Source organism: Dipteris shenzhenensis, chromosome 17, assembly GCF_047967505.1.
Source record: "Dipteris shenzhenensis isolate YYH24624 ecotype China chromosome 17, Dip_SZ_1.0, whole genome shotgun sequence".
NCBI lineage: Eukaryota > Viridiplantae > Streptophyta > Polypodiopsida > Gleicheniales > Dipteridaceae > Dipteris > Dipteris shenzhenensis.
Window position 1 is genome coordinate 52,932,088 of NC_141612.1, and position 20,357 is coordinate 52,952,444.

Below are 20,357 nucleotides of genomic sequence, written 5' to 3' on the forward strand. Positions count from 1 at the left end.
CTTCCATATCTCATCCAACATACCAAGTTATGCCACTGAGCTCGCATTTTCAACATTCCTTAGCCCTTACTTGCAAAGAATGTCTTTGGGGACGTTTTCCTTAGTTTTATGTGGTTGGGCATACGCATGAGGATGTCAATGCTATGTAAGATTTGGGACTAACGTTGCTATTAGTTCATCCAATCAAGGATGCAAATTGTTGCTTGATGCAGATGTGAAAAGGTTTGAGTTCAAGAGATTGGATGAGATTTTAGAGGTGTACAAGATGGTTTTTAGTGATGGATGCCCAATTTTAGCAAGATATAAACTTATGAGAAATATATGAAAGCCTATGTACCCCCTTAACTAATGGAATTGCTCCATTTGTTTGCTCATTTATACTTCCCATCTACCTATTCTAAAGGTGAAAGATTCGATTGGTTTCTTAGGAAGTACCCCAATTAGACTAAGGCCAAAGGGATAGCTGCAAAATTCCATGCAAAGCAGGGACTTGAAATAAAGACATCCATTACCCACCCCCTCAGGAGGTCTTACAAGCTAGGCTACATGAAGATGCTATAAAAGATGTAGAATAAGGTTTGGAGGGTGGCTCTCTCCTCATAAAAGAGGGGTATCCTCATCGAGCTTTCCTCTTTATCCCTCCCCTTGACTTTTGATCAGTCCACTCCTCCCTCTTTTCTTGTTGATCTCTTTTCTATGGGCAAGACATGTTAGAGATGAAATCCATTATATCTAAGCGCATGGGTCTCATGCAATAGTGTGATTTGAAAAGCAAGGGAAGCAAAGTGAAGATTCCTACTTAGGCATGGCATAGATGTAACAAAAACTTGCAATGAAACATAGAACCAAGCAATGATTGATTGTTTTACATTGGAGTGACATGCCTTGGTGTAAAATTACCATGACTTTAGAAATGAATTGATCTCAACAAGTGCATTTGCAACTCAAATACTTTGAAAATGGAGTCCTCCATCCAAATTTTATAAGACAATTTGCGAAGTGAAAGAGAGCTTCTAATACTCAAGAGACGTTAGCAAGACGAAAACAAAAAACGTGTGAAAAATGGTGTGTATGAGGCGAGAGTGCTAACAAAGGAAAGGTTGAATTGTGGATAAGCCATCACCCCTGCAGCCTCCCCTCCCCTTTCCAACCTCCAACTATTCAGGTATGCTTTCTTGCTTCCTCTTGCGTGCCAAGCTCATACAACTCGCTCCGACCCAATGCCCACTCACATTGCAGTCGGTAGCTTCATTTTCTGAGTGACACTGCAAATCTATCACCACTCCGTGCGCTGCAGCGCCCTCACTGCTCTTACTGATATCGTGGTGGGAATTGATGCGGTACCTGTGTATCTCAGCTGAACGTTTTCTAATTTCCGACTTAAAGGCAGTTTAATGATTGTGAATGGTTCTTCAAGTCTGTCTAAGGGCCACTTCGTGCCTGTAAAATATGAATCTGTATCTGAGATGCGAATCCTTCTTCAACCGCAGTCCTCTCACTCTCTATGCGTCATATGAAGTTTTTATACGTTGTCATGTCGGTCCCTCTTTTTGTCTAGCCGTAAATTGGTAGCAGGGCAGCTTTACCGGCACTTAGCAGAATCTTCTGTTGCGACGGATACGGCAGTTTTCCCGTTCTCTGTGAATCTTAATTCCTGTCTAGATGAAGTGAACATCAAGAAAAAAAGATAAGCTGCTACAGTCATGTTCTAGGTTGTCAAACCTCTTGAATGACTTTCTTATTACTACAAGGTAGTGATAATTTTATTTCTTGATTAGTACAAAGGTAGGTTTCTACTGATTTTGGTTCAAAATTCCTACAACCCTTTTGATTGCAGATAGACATACTAGTAAGAATTGGTGAGGGGAAACTTTCCTCGTCGGGCTTTTGTTACCTAACATCCTAATAAAGAAGTGAGTCTGCCCTGAAATGGGAACCGTGGGGCAAACTGCAACGATTGCAACCTTTCACCCTTTCTGGCACACTAAAAGGCTAAAGAAAATGCACAGTGGACTCACAGTCAAAAAAAAATTCTGTTAGTCGTAAAGTTTTAGTTGCTTTCCTTGAAATGTGGGCAACGTCACCGTCCATGTTTGCCACTGTTTGTGTTTGTTTAGTGAGTACAGAGGCTACTTTTACCGCCATTAAGACATTACTTTGGTACCTGCCTCTTACCAAACACAATTGGAATCTTTCAAGAAGAACCTTGTAAAAATAGTGCCTTTAAATATGTACAATCACAGCACAGTCTTTCTGCTAGTCTATCCTCCCTTTCATTAGTTTTTGGCATGGGGAGGTCTTAGTATACGTTTGGCGTGAATGAGAAAAATGCAGCATTCGGTAAAATTTTAATAGTCTGGCTACTATTTGCATGGCTGTGTGAGGGGTAGCGCATGGGCTGCCTGGAATATCTTGGAGGTTTCCACTAAAATGCATATCAGCATCAAGAATTAATTTCGGCCCCGGCCTGCAGCGCTGATTGTGGGGCTCCAGCTGCTACATTGCGATTTTCTGCGTTCGATTGTGAGAGTTTCACATATCAATTGCTCTGGGCAGGCCCTATGAATGTAGTTCAACTTGTTAATATTCACATACCTTTGTATTGCCATGGATTAATGACTTTAACGGTTCACAGACTGTGCTTCCCAAAGTTTGTATGCTTCATTGCTTTTTGTTTCTTTTGTTTTCCTGACAGTCTTCGATTGTTGTTTGTGTTCCGGTTTTGCAGATACACGGGCAGTATATATGGCTTTGTCATCATCCTCAATGCTTTGTAGTGGCCCAATGCAATTGGCATACCAAGGATTAGGAGGACATAAAGCAGTGTCACAATGCCGTCCATATTATTCTAATCTAAGAGTGATTTGCCACTCAGACAGCAGCGTACATGAACAGGAAACTGCCAGCGTTTCTCGTAGGCAAGTTGCTCCAACTTAGTGTGCTTAGTAAAAGAGTGACAAGATCTGTTTCTCAAAGCGAGGGTGCGATGAAGTGGGACTTGGTGTGTATCTATGAGGTGGAAGTGGGCGATAATTTCGAATACCTTAAGAACGCATCTCCATTTAAGTTTTCGTAATTCATGTCGACGTCAATTACTCTAGGTTCATAGTTAGACGAAGATATTTGTCTTGAAGTGGGATTGCAAAACATGTCGACTTCAGTCAATGGTCTGCGCATAGGTTCTTGGAACCGAATGTTGTTCTAGAAACTTTATGTGTGCACTCCATCTTCTCATGGTGTGGGTGTTATCATAGTCATAGTTTGTATCCCAAGTCACGTCTTCGTGTACAATCTACAGGAATTGGTCCATGTAACATCTGATATTTGTTTACGCAAGTGAAAAGTTTAGTTTGCAAGATTGGATATATTCTAGCCTTATGTAGGCAGATGTAACATTTATTAGTTGGGTCTTGCAAATGTTAGGACTTTTTCTAAGATAGCGGTGTTACATCTGAAGGCTTGAATTGTCACCGAACATAGTGAAATGTAATCGGTATCACGATGACTTTCATTCATGCTTACCTCGTTTGCATGCATATGTTAGTACTTCTTTTCCGATCTGTAATTTTTTTTGTAAGAATGTGCGTTAGCTTTATAATTAGATGCGTTTAATGTCCTGTCAGTAGCTCTATTTGCCGTTCATTTTTAGTATACCTCACAGAACGTGTCTTGCGTTTGCAAGGTCTCTTGCACTAGCCACTGTTTTGGCAGCAATCGGAGATTCTTACACAAGCCAAGGAGCCCAAGCTGCGAGAAGGAAGCCTGCTGTGGAAGAGGAGAAGCAGCCTGCAGATGAGAAAAATCTAAGTGCATACGATGCAAAGCTTCTCGCAACCTATAGAAGAAAAGAAGCAATGAAAGAAGCTCTTGCGAAGCAAAAATCAAGAGGAAAGCAGAGCGAGGCAGTGGCTTCTAACGTTGAACCTGCACCCGTGCCTCTTCTCAAGTCCGAAGCGGAAGGAACCCCAACTGCAGCAGGACCGCCAACTCAAGAATTAGAAGCTGTTGCACCAGCTGCAGAATAACTATTTGGCCTTCTTTCATTGTACATTCTTTGCAAGTTTGACAAGATCGAGCATGTGTGGCTGTTCCATTTTTACGGTATCATGGAGCTTATTTTTGGATTGCAATTTGCCACTACATGTTCTAATGTCACACAATTTTCCTGGAGATATAAAAAATATGGTATGGTGTTTTTGGCCTGCCGCGGGGGCCTAGTGAAAAATATTTTTCGAGAGTTAATTGTTTTTCGCGCGGTTGTCGAGGCCTTCATGGCCATGCTTCCAAAGAACTCCAGTGTCCTTTCCAGACCGTCCACCTCGAGTCCGCCCAGTGGTTGCAACTCTTGCGTTCATTGTTGTTAGGTCCTTGTATTTTGCATGCCTTGCCCATCCTCTCCAAACGTCCATGGAGGACGTGTTTGCCCTCGCGCACCTTCTCCATGACCAAGTTGTCCGACGTTATGACGCAGGCTACTCGTTGGCGGCAACAAATCAAAGAGCATGGCCTTGAACGATTTTGGGCTTTCGTTCGCCTTGCTCTTTTCGAATCGGGGGCGCTTGCTTCTGTTTATAAAACGAGCAATCCTACATCGATCGACGGTTACGTTTTGTTCTCCTCCTTCGTTTCTTTGTTGTCCTGTGCGTGTTCTTCCCCTCAAGAAGGTGTTGTGCTACATGGCTATGTCTAGAGGTGAAGATGAACCACACGGGTCTATGGATTCCATAGATACGAGCAGTGGAAAGGTGTTTTCTGTTTCGTCGTTGTTCTGCATCATCTATTTCAAACTCTGCATTTTTGCCTTCCGCTAAAGATTTGTGAGTTTGTGATGACGCGAATTGTGGTTCTTATATCTTCTCTGTGCGGTCGTAGGTTTGATGACCATGGCAGAGGTAAAGAAGCCGTGTATGGTCAACGCACAATCAGTTGTTCATGGCAAGTAACTCTCCTTGTTTGTGTGAGCGTTGATGATAACGTAGGTTATCTTCTTTGAACGTGTACGAGATATTATTTTGTAGAGGCAATTGGTGAATCAAATGACGAAGAAGTCGATCCTACGTGTCCAAAACAACTTGAATTAACAACTGCGATCCTCAACCATGGCAAACCTTTTGCGAAAAACAAGTGTCGCAGTTTTCGTTAAATTTTAAAAGAACGTCGTTTGTTAAAAAGAATATATCTTCTGGAGACTTCCTTGCTTTCGTTATCGGTAGCAGCTCATGTGATTTTGTTTGTGCCTGTGGGTATTGGTTAGTATATTTCTTCTTGGAGAAGCAACAAACTTTCTTTGCCTATTGTGGTTCTAACGTCGCGCACAGAGATTCCATAATTTCGTAGCCAAAAGCACCGTTTGTAATCGCCAGAATACATCAAATACTTGTGAAATTGAAGGAGTTATTCTTTCTTTTGCGAAGTAGTGGGCAAGCTGTGACAAAGCATAAATGCACACTAGTCGCCTGCACAGATTCTTCCCAAAATCAAGATTTTTATATGCCGATCTGCATTTGTTCTCACGTTTGTTTTGGTAATTGAGAGTTCTCTTAGAGAAAGCTCCTTGTTTGTGCTAAATCCTTGGAATAGATTATGTTCTAGAGGCAAGTGGTCCCAAAACACGCGCAATGATTGTTAAGCTCAAAGCTGACCCCTTAGGTATGGTGTTGTGCACGTGTATTCTTATGCTCGCCTTGCCTGGTTAAGCCTTTAATCCCCACGCTCATTCTAATGTTGCTACTGTGATAGACTTAGGCCCACGGATGACCAATGTAGTACAAAATCTTGCACAACAAGGTGTTGTATCTGCTTCAGGTGCTTGCTTTATCAAAACGTTTCTTCCTCCTTTGGTCGCAACACTAGTCTATTGTTGGTCCTAGCATCGACAAGAGGTATGGAGAAAGATGTGGGCTTCTTGAGAAATGCTGGTGTCAAGAAGAATATGAAGAAGACTCTAAAGTCCGCTATCTATGTGGCCGCGAAACAAGATTGTGTTGAAGGTAAGGGTAGTAGAGTGTCACAATTTTTTGATACATTTGTCATGACATCAAGCTCACCACTGTCCACATTGTTTCTCCAATTCTAAAAGTGATGCACGAGAGAGGCTGCAACATTAACTTGAGCTGCAACATAACCATAGACATTAAGCCACCAATTGCAGAGGGGGAGAGCAATTTCGAAATTACAAGCATGCAATGCAAGCTATGAAACGTTTCCATGTGCAGTGGCTATACAAGTCATGTTTTGATTACTTATTATAAACTGTTATGGTTTTACAAACAATCATTTTTTTTACATGATACACAAGTCCTTGGGAAAACACATGCGAGAAATTACAAAGAGTTTTTTTTTTTCAAATGACCACACAAAGGTTGTCTTAAGTATTTCATGAAATGTTTTGTTCGTCAATCTTTTGTTCTGCAGTTACTGCATCGAATAGAACAAAATAATCTCTAAAAGACACTTGGAATGGTTTATTTTTTTATGCCCTGCTTGCACAATGGTTTTACTTTTTCATTTTGCCAACACGGCAACCAAAAAAAACTTGACCTAAACATTCTAAAAACAATGCAGAACTAAAAGTGAGTATTTGGATCACACTAATTGAAGCACTAATGCCATTTTCTAGCAAGCTCGAACGTTTAACCACACGAAGAGAAGCTTTCTCATGATGATAAACATGGACATCCCAAACCTTGCAAATGTTACAATTGGCATGCTTGACGAGACCGGCCCTAGTAGAGCAATTATGATGACATATTTGCCTGCTGTGAATGTGAACACTTTACCAGTGTTAACAATAGGTGCATTCTCTGAGTTTGTACCACATGAGTTTGCTTTTGAGGGTAACGTGTTGGCCAAGTACGATACTTACAAGGCTAAGGATGTTCCATACCTTGTGTTCATGCACATTGATTTGACTGACCAAGCATGTTCTAAGACAATCACATTGCATGTTTCACACATGCATGTCTTGCAATTGAGGGATGTCTTGCAAGTGGATGAGTTTTTTAGAATAAAAGGCCCAACCATCACAAAGCTAGCTCCTAGCGAAGAAGGGAATCTTCTTTCTCATTGCGCGTTGACGCATCAACAATGATGCTCAAAGGCGAACGATTTGATGGCGCCATCTCTTTTGTCCCAGACAATGCCATACAACTGTACACACCTTGGGCAACTAACAAAATGGAGAACTCGAGGGCCTCCATTTCAATCATTGACACATTAGCCTTTGTCATTGTAAAAGTTAACCTCGACGTGCCTCCCATTGACCAGATCATTGTCGTCGATGGTCCAAGTCTCGAGGATCATGCAACGGTTGAAAGGAAGAAGCCTTGGCCCTAGTGCAATCTTTTGCTTTTTGGTACACATTCATTTTGCTGAAAACAATTTGATCACCTGAATGTAATAGTTGACATTCGTTGCGGATCGAAGGCACACGCTCACATGTCTAGTAGAAGAATTTGTCAATGAAGGCATTGTGATGTACGTCGCCAAAAATATTTCGTACATGCATGCAAGACGTGCATTGGGAATTTTCGACTTCACCATCCTGGGAGCAGTTCCGGATGGAAGCCTTCAAGCCAGTTGATGTCACACTTGCACGCCAAGTTTCTCAATTAGTATACGAAAAGAAGGTATGCCAAATTTGGCAACAACTACTGAAGCTACACTCATCGAAACTGTGTTTTTTTGGCCCATATAGGCGGCGGGTGTCTTTCACTTCATCAGCCTTTACCCTCCTTGTATGAGTACCATTGTGGTGCTTGTAGTGGTACCCCGGTGAGCTATGACCCCTTCGGCCATACTGCTACTACAACTGTGATGAGGTGCAAACCATCGACAAGTGCCTTCTCTGAAAGGCTATGTTGTTTTGTGCGCTGGTAACCAAGTTATCGTTTAGGTTCATGGGCCACATGTAGCGCATTTGTGCATGCTTGTGTGAGTCTTTTCATGCCTATTCTTTTGACGATTTGGGGATCTAAGCCATCCAACTCTGATGTGATGATGGCGATTAAAGTCTAGCAATGGGGTGAAGGATCCATGAGCATCTCTCTTCTGTGTCAGTGATATATTGCCTATCATTAATAGTGTTAAGTAACTAGACTTGATTCTCTGGTAGATTCTAATACGTTGAACGGTCTTCTTGTCTTTGGTATCTCTCTCTCTCTCTCTCTCTCTCTCTCTCTCTCTCTCTCTCTCTCTCTCTCACACACACACACACACACACACACACACACATACACATCTCTCTCTCTCTCTCTCTCTCTCTCTCTCTCTCTCTCTCTCTCTCTCTCTCTCTCTTTATCAATGTCTTTCAAATTTGAAATTAGGATTTCTTTATGTACTTTGCTTAAAATTTTTTAAAAATTTGAAATTTCAACTTTTGAAATTTTAAATTTAAATATTTTTTAAATTTCAATTGTTGAAATTTCTTTTTTTTTAATTTCAAAATTTTAAAGTAGTGTATAAATATATATTTATATAAATATAAACATTTGTATGTATAAAATACATTATATATGTATGTATAAATAAATACATAAATATATACATGTTTTAAAAATATAAAAATATATGCTTGAACCACTTAGAGTGACACGCCTCAATCGATGTTGTTTAATTTTAATGAGTATAGGTAAAAGAATATAAATTAATAGATATTTTTCTTCTCAAGGTGTGTTGATTTAAATTTGCTCCCTAGTGTTAGGATATGGAACAATTAGAACATCGAGCTTAACACATATTAGAATAGCTAATAAATTCTTAAAGAAAAATGTGAGGAAAGCATGATAGAACTCCTACCCTCTTCTAAATGAGCATCTATGCCTCAAGACCTTAATATGATCTCCCTCTAGGGCTACCACCTCTCATTTTCTTTTCCCTCTCATGTGACAAGTTGGTTATGATATATATTAAAATAGAGATTGCAAGGAGAAATAATGTGACAATTTGGCACTTATTTCAAAAATATTTCATGTAATAACACATTCTCATTAAAACATGCAAGGAGTGGATTGGCAGTGGTTTCATGCTAAATTGAAATCTTTATGCATGATATTTTTTATACAATGGCACCGGTGCCATTCTCCACAAACTCTCATGGGTTAGAATGGCACTCGTGCCAATCTCATCTAGATGGCACCAATGCCATTTTCCACAATCTGAATTAGAATGGCACTGGTGCCAATCTCTTTGGTGTCAGTCACGTAGATGTGGAAGATTCATGCATAACATTTTTGAGACATTGGCGACAGTGCCATGATCCACAAACTCTCGTGGATTAGAATGGCACTGGTGCCATTCTCTATGTGAGTTTGTGTACAGAATGGCACTGGTCCCAATCTCATATGAATGGCATCAATGCCATTCTCTACAAACTTTCCTGGATTAGAAGGGCCCTGGTGCCATCCCTCATGTGAGTTTGTTCATATTAATGGAATCACTGGTACCATCCTAATCCATGAGAGTTTATGGAAAATGGCACTAGTGCCAATCTCATGCAATGTTCTCCACAATATGAATCAGTTTGGCACTCTCATTCTATGTCTATGTTAAGTAGATTGGTAGTAGTGCCATGCTAAAAGCAAAGATGGAAATAGATGTGGGAACATTAATGCATGACATTTTTTAGACATTGGCCACAGTGCCATTATCCCCAAACTCGCATGGATTAGAATACCACTGATGCCATTCTCTATGTGAGTTTGTTCAGAATGGCACTAGTGCCAATGCCCATTGAAAGTTATATTTTAGAGTATGGCTCTGGTGCCATTTTTCATGTGAGTGGTAGTAGTGAGATTGGCTATGGTATATATTGAAATGGAGGTTGCAAGGAGACATCCTGTAACAACATATTCACATTAAACATGCAAGGAGTAGATTGGCAACGGTGCCATGCTAAATTTATGGATTGATATTTTTAATACAATGGCACCAGTGCCATTCTACACAAACTCACATGGATTGGGATGGCACCTATGCCATCCTACTCCATGTGAGTTTGTGTAGAATGGCACTGGTGCCAATCTCAAGCCATTATCCACAATCTGAGTTAGTTTTCCACTCCCATTCTATGTCTATGTCTATGTCAGTGTAACGTAGATTTGTAGTAGTGCCATGCTAAAAGGGAAGATGGAAGCAGATGTGGAACATTTATGCATAACATTTTTGAGACATTGGCCACAATGCCATTATCCAAAAACTCTCATGGATTAGAATGGCAATGGTGCCATTCTCTATCAGAATGGAACTGGTGCCAATCTCTATTAGAATGGCATTGGTGCTAGTCTCATTTGTGGCAGTGACACAAAGAATCACATCATTGCCCCTGAAGATTAGAGATTTTAGAGAATTCTCCATGTGAGTTTGTATAGAATGGCATTGGTGGCAATCTCATGCCATTCTCCACAATCTGAATTAGTTTGCCACTCTCATTCTATGTCAATGTTTAGTAGATTGGCAACAGTGCCATGCTAAAAGGGAAGATGGAAACAGATGTGGGAACATTTATGCATGACATTATCCACAAAGTCTCATGGATTAGAATACCACTAATGCCATTCTCTATGTGAGTTTGTATAGAATGGCACCGGTGCCAGTCTCATTGGTGTCAGTCACATTGAGAATGATAGTAGTGCCCACTGAAGGTTAGATTTTAGAGAATGGCTCTAGTGCCATTTTTCATGTGACTGACACTAGTGAGATTGGCTATGGTATATATTGAAATGGAGGTTGCAAGGAGAAATGTAACAACATATTCACATTAAAACATGTAAGGAATATATAGGCAGCGGTGCCATGCTAAACTGAAAGATTTATGCATGATATTTTTGATAGAATGGCACCTATGCCATTCTACACAAACTTACATGGATTAGAATGGTAATGGTGCCATCCTACTCCATGTGAGTTTGTGTAGAATGGCACATGTGCCCAATCTCAAGCCATTCTCCACAATCTGAATTAGTTTGCCACTCTCATTCTATGTCTATGTCATTGTTAAGTAGATTGGCAGCAGTGCCATGCTAATAGGGAAGATGGAAGCAGATGTGGAACATTTATGTATAGCATTTTTGAGGCATTGGCCACAGTGCCATTATCCACAAACTCTCATGGATTAGAATGGCAGTGGTGCCATTCTCTATCTGAATGGCACTGGTGCCAATCTCATTTGTGTCAATAACATAGAGAATCACATCAGTGCCCACCACTAAAGGTTAGATTTTAGAGAATTCTCCAAGTGAGTTTGTACAGAATGGCACTCGTGACAATCTCATGCCATTCTCCACAATCTGAATTAGTTTGCCACTCTTATTCTATGTCAATGTTAAGTAGATTGGCAGTAGTGCCATGCTAAAAATCCCTTTAGCCACTTCAACCTTCAAGCTACGAGGGAGATCAGCCACCACCATAGGTAGATTCAACGAGCACACAAAGATAAAATTTACAAAGCTATGAGTGCTACTACTATCCACAAGAATATAGCCATCTCTACTTAGTACCTTCCCCTCTCTGCACAAATTAATTAGGCTTGCATAATTATTGTGATCCACACCCCCATTTTTCACTAAATTCAAACATAGACTTTTGTTCTCTCACATAAGAGATTGACGTAATTGTTTATGTAGCTCCTTATTATTTTATCACTAGTCAAGTCCTTTGTTTTAGGATTTATAGCATAACTGCTAGACCTTGAGCATTGATAATGGGATGCATAGGAATTATTTTACCTTGGACCCTAGGAGCCATCCTAATCCATGAGAGTTTGTGGAGAATGGCACTGGGGCCTACCTCCATAATCTAAATTAGTCTGCCACTCTCATTCTATGTCTATGTCAGTGTTATGTAAATTGGCAACAGTGCCATGCTAATAGGGAAGATGGAAGTAAATGTGGAACATTTATGCATAAAATTTTTGACACATTGGCCACAATGCCATTATCCACAAACTCTCATGGAATAGAATCGCACTAATGCCAATCTCATTTGTGTCAGTCACAAAGAGAATCACATCAGTGTCCATCTAAGTTTGTATAGAATGGCACTAGTGCCAATATCATGCCATTCTCCACAATCTGAATTAGTTTGCTACTCTCATACTATGTCAATGCTAAGTAGATTGGAAGTAGTGCCATGCTAAAAGGGAAGATGGAAACAAATGTGGGAGCATTTATGCATTACATTTTTTAGACATTGGCCATAGTGCCATTATCCACAAAATCTCATGGATTAGAATACCAGTGATGCCATTCTCTATGTGAGTTTGTATAGAATGGCATTCATGCCATCCCTCATGTGAGTTTGTTCATATGAATGGCATCGCTAGTGCCAATCTCATCTAGATGGGACCAATGCCATTTTCCACAATCTGAATTAGAATGACACTAGTGCCAGTCTCATTGGTGTCAGTCACATAGAGAATCACAACAATGTCCACTAAAGGCTAGACTTTAGAGAATGTCTCTGGTGCCAATTTTCATGTGATTAACAACACTAGTGAGATTGGTTATGGTATATATTAAAATGGAGATTGCAAGGATAAATCTTGTAATAACATATTCACATTAAAACATGTAAGGGGTAGATTGGCATCGGTGCCATGCTAAACTTAAAGATTTATGCATGATATTTTTTATAGAATGGCACCAGTGCCATTCTCCACAAACTCTCAAGGTTGCCCAGGCTAAACCCCCAAAGATATGTAAAATATCATTGGTGTCAGTCACATAGAGAATCACAGCAGTGCCCACCATTAAAGGTTAAATTTTAGAGAATGACTCTGATGCCATTTTTCATGTGACTGGCACTAGTGAGATTGGCTATGGTATATATTGAAATGGATGTTGCCATGCTAAATTGAAAGATTTATGGATGATATTTTTGATACAATGGCACCAGTGCCATTCTACACAAACTCACATGGATTAGGATGGCAGTGGTGCCATTCTCTATAAGAATAGCACTAAAGCTAATCTCATTGGTGTCAGTCACATAGAGAATCACATCAGTGCCACTAAAGGATAGATTTTAGAGAATTCTCCATGTGGGTTTGTGTAGAATAGCAGTGATGCCCATCAATGCCATTCTCCACAATCTGAGTTACTTTGGCACTCTCATTCTATGTTAATATTAAGTAGATTGGAAGTTGTGCCCTGCTAAAAGGAAGATGGAAATAGATGTGGATCATTTATGCATAAAATTTTTTAGACATTGGCCACAGTGCCATTATCCACAAACTCTCATGGATTAGAATACCACTGGTGCCATTGTCAATGTGAGTTTCTACAGAATGGCACTAGTGCCAGTCTCATTGGTGTCAATCATGTAGAGAATCACAGTAGTGCCCACCAATGCCATTCTCTATAGTTTGAATTAGTTTTTCACTCTCATTCTATGTCAAACTTTCCTGGATGAGAATGGACCTGGTGCCATCCCTCATGTGAGTTTTTTCTTTTGAATGGCATCACTGGTGCCATGCTAATCCATGTGAGTTTGTTCTTTCCATAGAGCTAGGATTGTGCCTTAGATCCAAATAGGCCCAAGATGGTTGTAAAAGAATGAGGAAAGAGAGTGATATAAAGGGAATAGGGTTGGCCCTCCCTTCAAAAGGTGACATGTACAAAAGGCCAAGTGGGTGACTTTGGTCTTCATTGTTGGATGCACAAGTTTGGAATACAAGTCCCTCTTCTCTTCTAATAGTGTTTTTGGGTGTTTTCTTGTTTCGTTTGTAGTGCCTTTGTGTTTTCCACTGCATCCCCCTTCATTCTCCTCTGTTTCTCACCTTCTCCCTCTCTTCTCCCATCTCCCCTTTCCCTCTTTCTCTCATGGAAATACATTGCAACAATCTGAGAGCTGCTTGAGTGAAACTCTCTGACAGCTTGTGCTTTACTTAATGGCATCACTGGTGCCATGCTAATCCATGAGAGTTTGTGGAAAATGGCACTGGTGCCAATCTCATGCCATTCTCTACAATCTAAGTTAGATTGGCACTCTCATTATATGTTAATGTTAAGTAGATTGGCAGTAGTGCCATGCTAAAAGGAAGATGGAAATAGATGTGGAACATTTATGCATAACATTTTTTAGACATTGTCATTGTGCCATTCTCTACAAACTTTCTTGGATGAGAATGGCACTGGTGCCATCCCTCATGTGAGTTTGTTCATATGAATGGCATCATTGGTGCCATGCTAATCCATGAGAGTTTGTGGAAAATGGAGATTCCAAGGAGAAATTCTATAATAACATATTCACGTTAAAACATGTAAGGAGTAGATTGGCAGTGGTGCCATGCTAAATTGAAAGATTTATGCATGATATTTTTGATACAATGGCACCAGTGCCATTCTCCACAAACTCTCATAGATTAGGATGGCATCGGTGCCATTCTCCATGTGAGTTTGTGTAGAATGGCACTGGTGCCAATATCATCTGAATGGCACCAATGCCATTCTCCACAGATTGCACTGGTGCCATTCTCCATGTGAGTTTGTGTAGAATGGCACTAGTGGCAATCTCATTTGGATGGCACCAATTAGTTTGGCACTCTCATTCTATGTCAACGTTAAGTAGATTGGCAACCCCACAATGCCATGCCAAAAGAGAAGATGGAAAAAGATCAACCAAATGTCAGACATTTCAAAATCATATTCTAGAGACTATTAAAAAAGAAGATGGAAACATATCAACCAAATGTCTTAGACATTTTAAAATCATATTCTAGAGACCACTAGTAGTACAAATCTCTCCCAAAATGATGTGATTTTCACTTTCTTTAAATATAATTCTCTCTAATTGCACATGCAAGAATGGCTAAAGGAAAGAGAAAGGTTTTAGAGGTGACAACTTTTGATGGAATCTCTCAAATCTTGGATGTCTTTTCTCTGCAGTGTTAAAGGCTTTAAAGGAAGATAATACCATGAGTAATAAGAGATCAAAGAAACTCAAGAGAATTGAAGAAAAATGCCAAGAGAAGGATGAGGAGAAAGAGTCAAGTCTACTATCTAGCACTGGAATGGCTAAAGAGAAGGTGTTAGACACAACTGGAATGGACAAAGAGATAATTAGGGATACAAGCACTCTCAAGGACAAGCCAAATGTGTGTAGAATAGAAGAAAGAATAGTGCCACACGAGAAAGCTTTGAAGAATATTGATTTTAAAGCAATTCAAAAGAAAATTAAAAATTTTGAGAAGAAGGAACTAGCCTGTCAGGATTTATGGATTATGCAAAGTACTTCCTATTTGGGCTTGAGTTTGAGGTGTCAATTTCGGTTGTGAATTGCCATAAAGCACCAAGTCAATATGTGTATAGAACATGGCTCTTTCCTATGTAAATGAATTGGTCATCAAATTTGCTACTATGTCAAAACATGCAGCAACATGCACATATCTCATGCCATTCCACATGCACTCAAACACTCCAATGCACAAGGATGAGTTGCAAAAGGAAAGATTGCAGGAATATAATTTAGCAGCCAGCACTCAATACTTGTAGCAAATTTTTTTGTGGAAAGCACACCACAAGGAGAAGATTGCGGAATATAATTATTGCATTCTTGCATACCACAGGCCAGGACTCAATACTTGTTGCAGCAAAATTTTTTGTGGAAAGTGCACCACAAGGAGAAGCCTTTGCTTTAAGGAAGAGCTTCTATGCAATGAGGAAGTCTTGCATTATTGTCAATGCTTCAGTCGGTGTGAGCTCCAAGATATCATCGATGGTGGATAACGTAGAGGGATCAGCTTCAGGGTCATCTTTAGAAACTTGGCATTGGGCCGAGAAGGTAGTTCACCTATGGGTGGACATTGAGGGGGGTGTTAGATATGCTCAATGCCACACCCTCCTGGTAACCACTAGTGGTCCAAGGTGCTCAAGTTGTAAGGTCCCCATGTGAGGAGAAGCCATGTGTGAGCCTCGGACACTGGATGGATCCTGACTTACATGTTAGATAAGGTCTATCAATGAGACCGTTGATGGTAGAAAGGTGATTGTGTGGGAGCCCCTTGCTCTCGCTCGGGTCTGGGGGTTCACGGGCAAGAGGCCCCGAGGCGACGGTACAAGGAATATTCCTTGAATATTCCATGGATGACTAGCCGGTTCCATCGACTAGGTTGACTGGTTGGCTCCACCGATGAGGTTGACTGGTCGGCTCCACTAACTACATTGATCTGACTACTGCCCTCATAGCTATAAAAAGGTAACCTTCCCAGTCCATTGCACTAGATCAGATCTTCCAATAGAGATCTCCCAGCTAGTAGCTCTTCACCTAGTATCTATTTAGATCACCATCTAAGCTCCACTGTGGGAGCACACAGGTGGACGGAGCCATCATCTATACTATATCAGTATTGAAGGAAAATTTTATTCCTCTCTAGTTTGTTGTGTATTCTCTATTCTTTGTTCATTTTCTATTCTATTGCGCCCGTGTAATTTAAGAGAGGAAATGTGAAGCTATGCAAAGATGCACAACTGTGAGGAAAGTCAAGGAATCTTTCTAGTAAAGTATCCATGAAGGGCTCAAAGGCACAAATATTTTTCTCCAATCATGGCAAGAATCAATTAAAGTTGCAATGGAATTATTGGAAAGACTTGTGTGACTATACCACTAATTTGGAAGCTAACCCTAACTTGAGAAATTTGAGAGGGCATGTTTGGAAAGCATTGGATAACTTGGTTAAGAAAACCTTCCATAGATAATGCAGATGTGCAACTATATGAAGTTGCAATGAAAGAGTTCACCAAAGCCGATGGATGGATGCAGTAAATCACACATTACTCATTACATGGTATGTTTGTTCTCCACAAATTTCATTTCTTAAATCTATTTATTTCTCTGATGTCTAACTTGTCAATGGATGCAGCACATTATTTATGCTCACGGTCCATGGTACCTTCAAGAATATGATTCATTGGACGTTTGGAGTGCTCAAGGGATGGAGAAGTTGCACTACATAGCTCAAGACACATACTTCCAAAAGTACATGACATGCAGGTGGGATTAATGGAAGTAGCACTCTTCGAGAAATGTTTGAGTGGTTTATCATGGAATAATTGGGTCCTCAAATGAAAGGGAGAAAGCTTTGTAGATGCACTTAGCCAAATTTTCTTAGTGGCTATTTTCTTTATTAGTGGGGCTTTATTGAGCAAAATGTTAAACAAGGCCATTTATAACTTTAACTAGAAAAGTGCTTTAAGAGTGAAAGCCCTTCATTATCTAACTGTACCTATTTCTCCACTAGAACTCTCATCTCTTTCAAAAAGCAAACCTCCTATCTCTTCTTCCATATCTCATTGTGAATCTCGTCCTCTCACAACTACATGGTGAGGACAAAGAAACTGGAAAAGTAGTGGAGAAGCAAACAAGGATACCAATGCTTGATGATGAGGCATGGAGGAGGAAGTTAGAGGTGCAAAGACAGGCTTGCATCTCAACAAACAAGGAGCCAATTTTGAGCACCATCATGGCAACCCAGAATTTTGGATGTTCCAGCACCGGGAAGATCAATTGGAACTGGTGGAATGGAGGTGGAGGTGGAGGTGGAGGTGGGGGTGGAGGTGGAGGAAGAAGAAGCCACCGCAAGAAGCTAGGGATGAAAGCTCTTTGTGAGATATGAAAATATCAGAAGAGCATAGAACTCTTGATCCATAGAGCTCCCTTCACTCACCTTGTCAATGAATTCACAGAGCAATACAAGGATGATTTGCGTATCCAAGCTCTCGCTCTGTCTATCATCCAAGAGGGAGCATAAGCTGCTCTTATTTCTCTTTTTAAGGATACAAATCTATGTGCCATGCATGCCAAGAGGATTACTATAATGACCAAGGACATGCACCTTGCATGATGAATAAGAGGCGATGATGCACTCAGAAAATCATGATCAATGATTCACCAGTTTTGATTGCTTAAAAATTATTTTTGTAGACATCTTAACATATCTTATAATAAAAACTTTTATATATTTTGTTCCAAAATTAACTCCATTCTATTTGATTCCATGTTACTAATTTATATTGAATAATTGAGTTTCTTGTGTATGCTCATTAGGAAAGAGACAAGTAGAAATTTAGGTTTAATGCACGCATGCAACTACTTTGGAGCTCATTTTCTTCATTGCCTATTAAGTTCATGTGTCAATTAAAGTTATGGCATGGACTTGTGAAGATAGTGGGAGAGAGGGAAGGAGTCTCACTTGAGGCTTTCTCACAATCATAATGGGGGAATACACACAAAGGTGGAGGCTGAAAACAGTTTTCCTCTTCTTAGTTGTGTGAGCCAAAAGAACTCTAGTACAAAGAAATAGAAGAACCCTATATGTGGGTCTCAAACCAAACTCAACTAACTAAGGTGGCATACTAACTGAGCCACAAACTAGAGTAGATAAGGATAGCTATCATCCAGCTATTATTTGTGGGTGGTGTACCAACCGCATCTCCAGCTAACAAGTCGGTGACATAAATACACAACGGTCACCCTGGCATATCGCGAGTGGAGCTCGATATCTCAACACTCCCCCTCGAGCTCAATCCCAATTCCTGCACACCAAGCAGGTCTCTGAACTTGCGCAGCTTCTCTGCGCCCAATGCTTTCGTGAATATGTCAGCTACCTGATCCTCTGTGCTGACATAAACTAGATCAATAAGACCTAGTAAAACCTTCTCTAGCACATAGTGATAATGCACCTCAATGTGCTTTGTTTTGGCATGAAAGACTGGGTTCTTTGCCAAATGTATACTACTCATGTTGTCACAATAAATGACAACCGGCCCATCTGTAGACTGATGCATATCATAGAGTAGCTTATGCAACCAAGCTACCTCACATGCAGCCATTGCTGCACCCCTGTACTCAGCCTCTGTGCTCGACAAGGCAACTGTAGGCTGTTTCTTGCTGCTCCAAGTGACTGCAGCACTCCCAAAAGAGAACACATATCCACTGGTAGATCGTCTATCTAAAATGCTACCAGCCCAATCAGCATCAGTGTATCCATGCAACTGTATCTGAACCCCAGCCTCATAAAATAGTCCATACTGCAATGTGGACTTCACATACCTGAGTATGCGTCTAGCCGCATCCAAATGCGGTTTCCTTGGAGCCTGCATAAACTGACTTACCAACCCAACAGCATAGCTCAAATCTGGCCTCGTAATAGTCATGTAAATCAAACTTCCTACTATGTGTCTGTACATAGTAGGGTCTTCCAAAAGCTCACCTGCATCTGCACTCAGCTTCACATTCTGCTCCAAGGAACTGAAATAGGCTTACAGCCTGTCATCCCATATTTGGACAGCATGTCCAATCCATACTGCCTCTGCAAGAGTTGTATCCCACTTGGTGATCTAATCACCTCAATGCCCAAGAAATAACGCAGCTCTCCCAAATCCTTCATCTCAAACTTCTGTCTCAATAGCATTTTCACATGAAGGATATCTTCATTACTATCACCTGTGATGATCAAATCATCAACATAAATGACCAGCAGCATAATCCCTTTCTCTGTTTTTCTCACATAGAGTGAGAAATCTGCCTTGGAAATATGAAAGCCAATAGTGACAAGATACTATCCTATCTTGTCAGACCATGCTCTAGGTGCTTGCTTCAAGCCATACAAGGCTTTCTTCAACCTGCAAACAAAATCAGGATGAATAGCATGAACATAACCTGCTGGCTGCTCCATAAAGACCTCTTCTTGCAAATCACCATGCAAGAAGGCATTCTTTACATCCATCTAATGTAAAGACCATCCCTTTGATGCAGCCATAGCAATGGCTACTCTTATGGTTGCCATCCTTGCAACCGGGCTGAAAGTTTCTTCATAATCAATGCCATATGCCTGTGCATACTCCTTGACAACTAATCTTGCCTTGTATCTATTCACAAAACCATCTGCATTGTGCTTGATCTTATAAACCCACTTACAGCCAATTGCATTCTTGTCTTTAGGCAAAGGCACCAATTCCCATGTAGCATTTGCATCCAAGGCATCCATTTCTTCATCCATGGCTTTCTCCCATTTTTCATTTCCCATGGCTTGCTCAAAAGAAATGGGTTCTGGTTCCTGTATCACTTTGACCATATAGGCATAGTGAATGGCTGTAAATCCATCATATTTCAGCCTATCCACAGGATACCTAACCCTGGTAGACCTGCGCAAAATAGGCTCACTTCCAGGTGCTCTCAAAACATCCCTGGTCTTCCTTACTCCAGGTGTAACAACAGAAGGAATACCCAACTCATCATCAATGCTCTGTTCTGAGCCACTGGATTCACCATCCCCACAAGAGTGACCTGCATTCACATCAAACATGGGCTGATCTACCTTCTCTTTTCCTTTTCGTGATACCTGTGTACCACTCTCTGCATTG

General features: G+C 40.6%; 1 protein-coding gene across 2 annotated transcripts; it reads left to right on the forward strand.

Moving 5' to 3' along the window:
• The first annotated feature begins 1,005 nt into the window (after positions 1-1,005).
• On the forward strand, positions 1,006-4,211 carry LOC147892287 (uncharacterized). Of its 2 annotated transcripts, none has more exons than XM_087388989.1 (3): positions 1,006-1,165; positions 2,729-2,918; positions 3,683-4,211. In XM_087388989.1, the coding sequence occupies exons 2-3, from the start codon at positions 2,746-2,748 to the stop codon at positions 4,023-4,025; spliced, it is 516 nt and encodes a 171-aa protein (XP_087245115.1). In that variant the 5' UTR covers positions 1,006-1,165; positions 2,729-2,745; the 3' UTR covers positions 4,026-4,211. The 2 variants fall into 2 exon arrangements, with proteins under 2 accessions (XP_087245115.1, XP_087245116.1); XM_087388990.1 differs by lacking the exon at positions 1,006-1,165 and adding an exon at positions 1,189-1,325.
• The last annotated feature ends 16,146 nt before the right edge of the window (positions 4,212-20,357 follow it).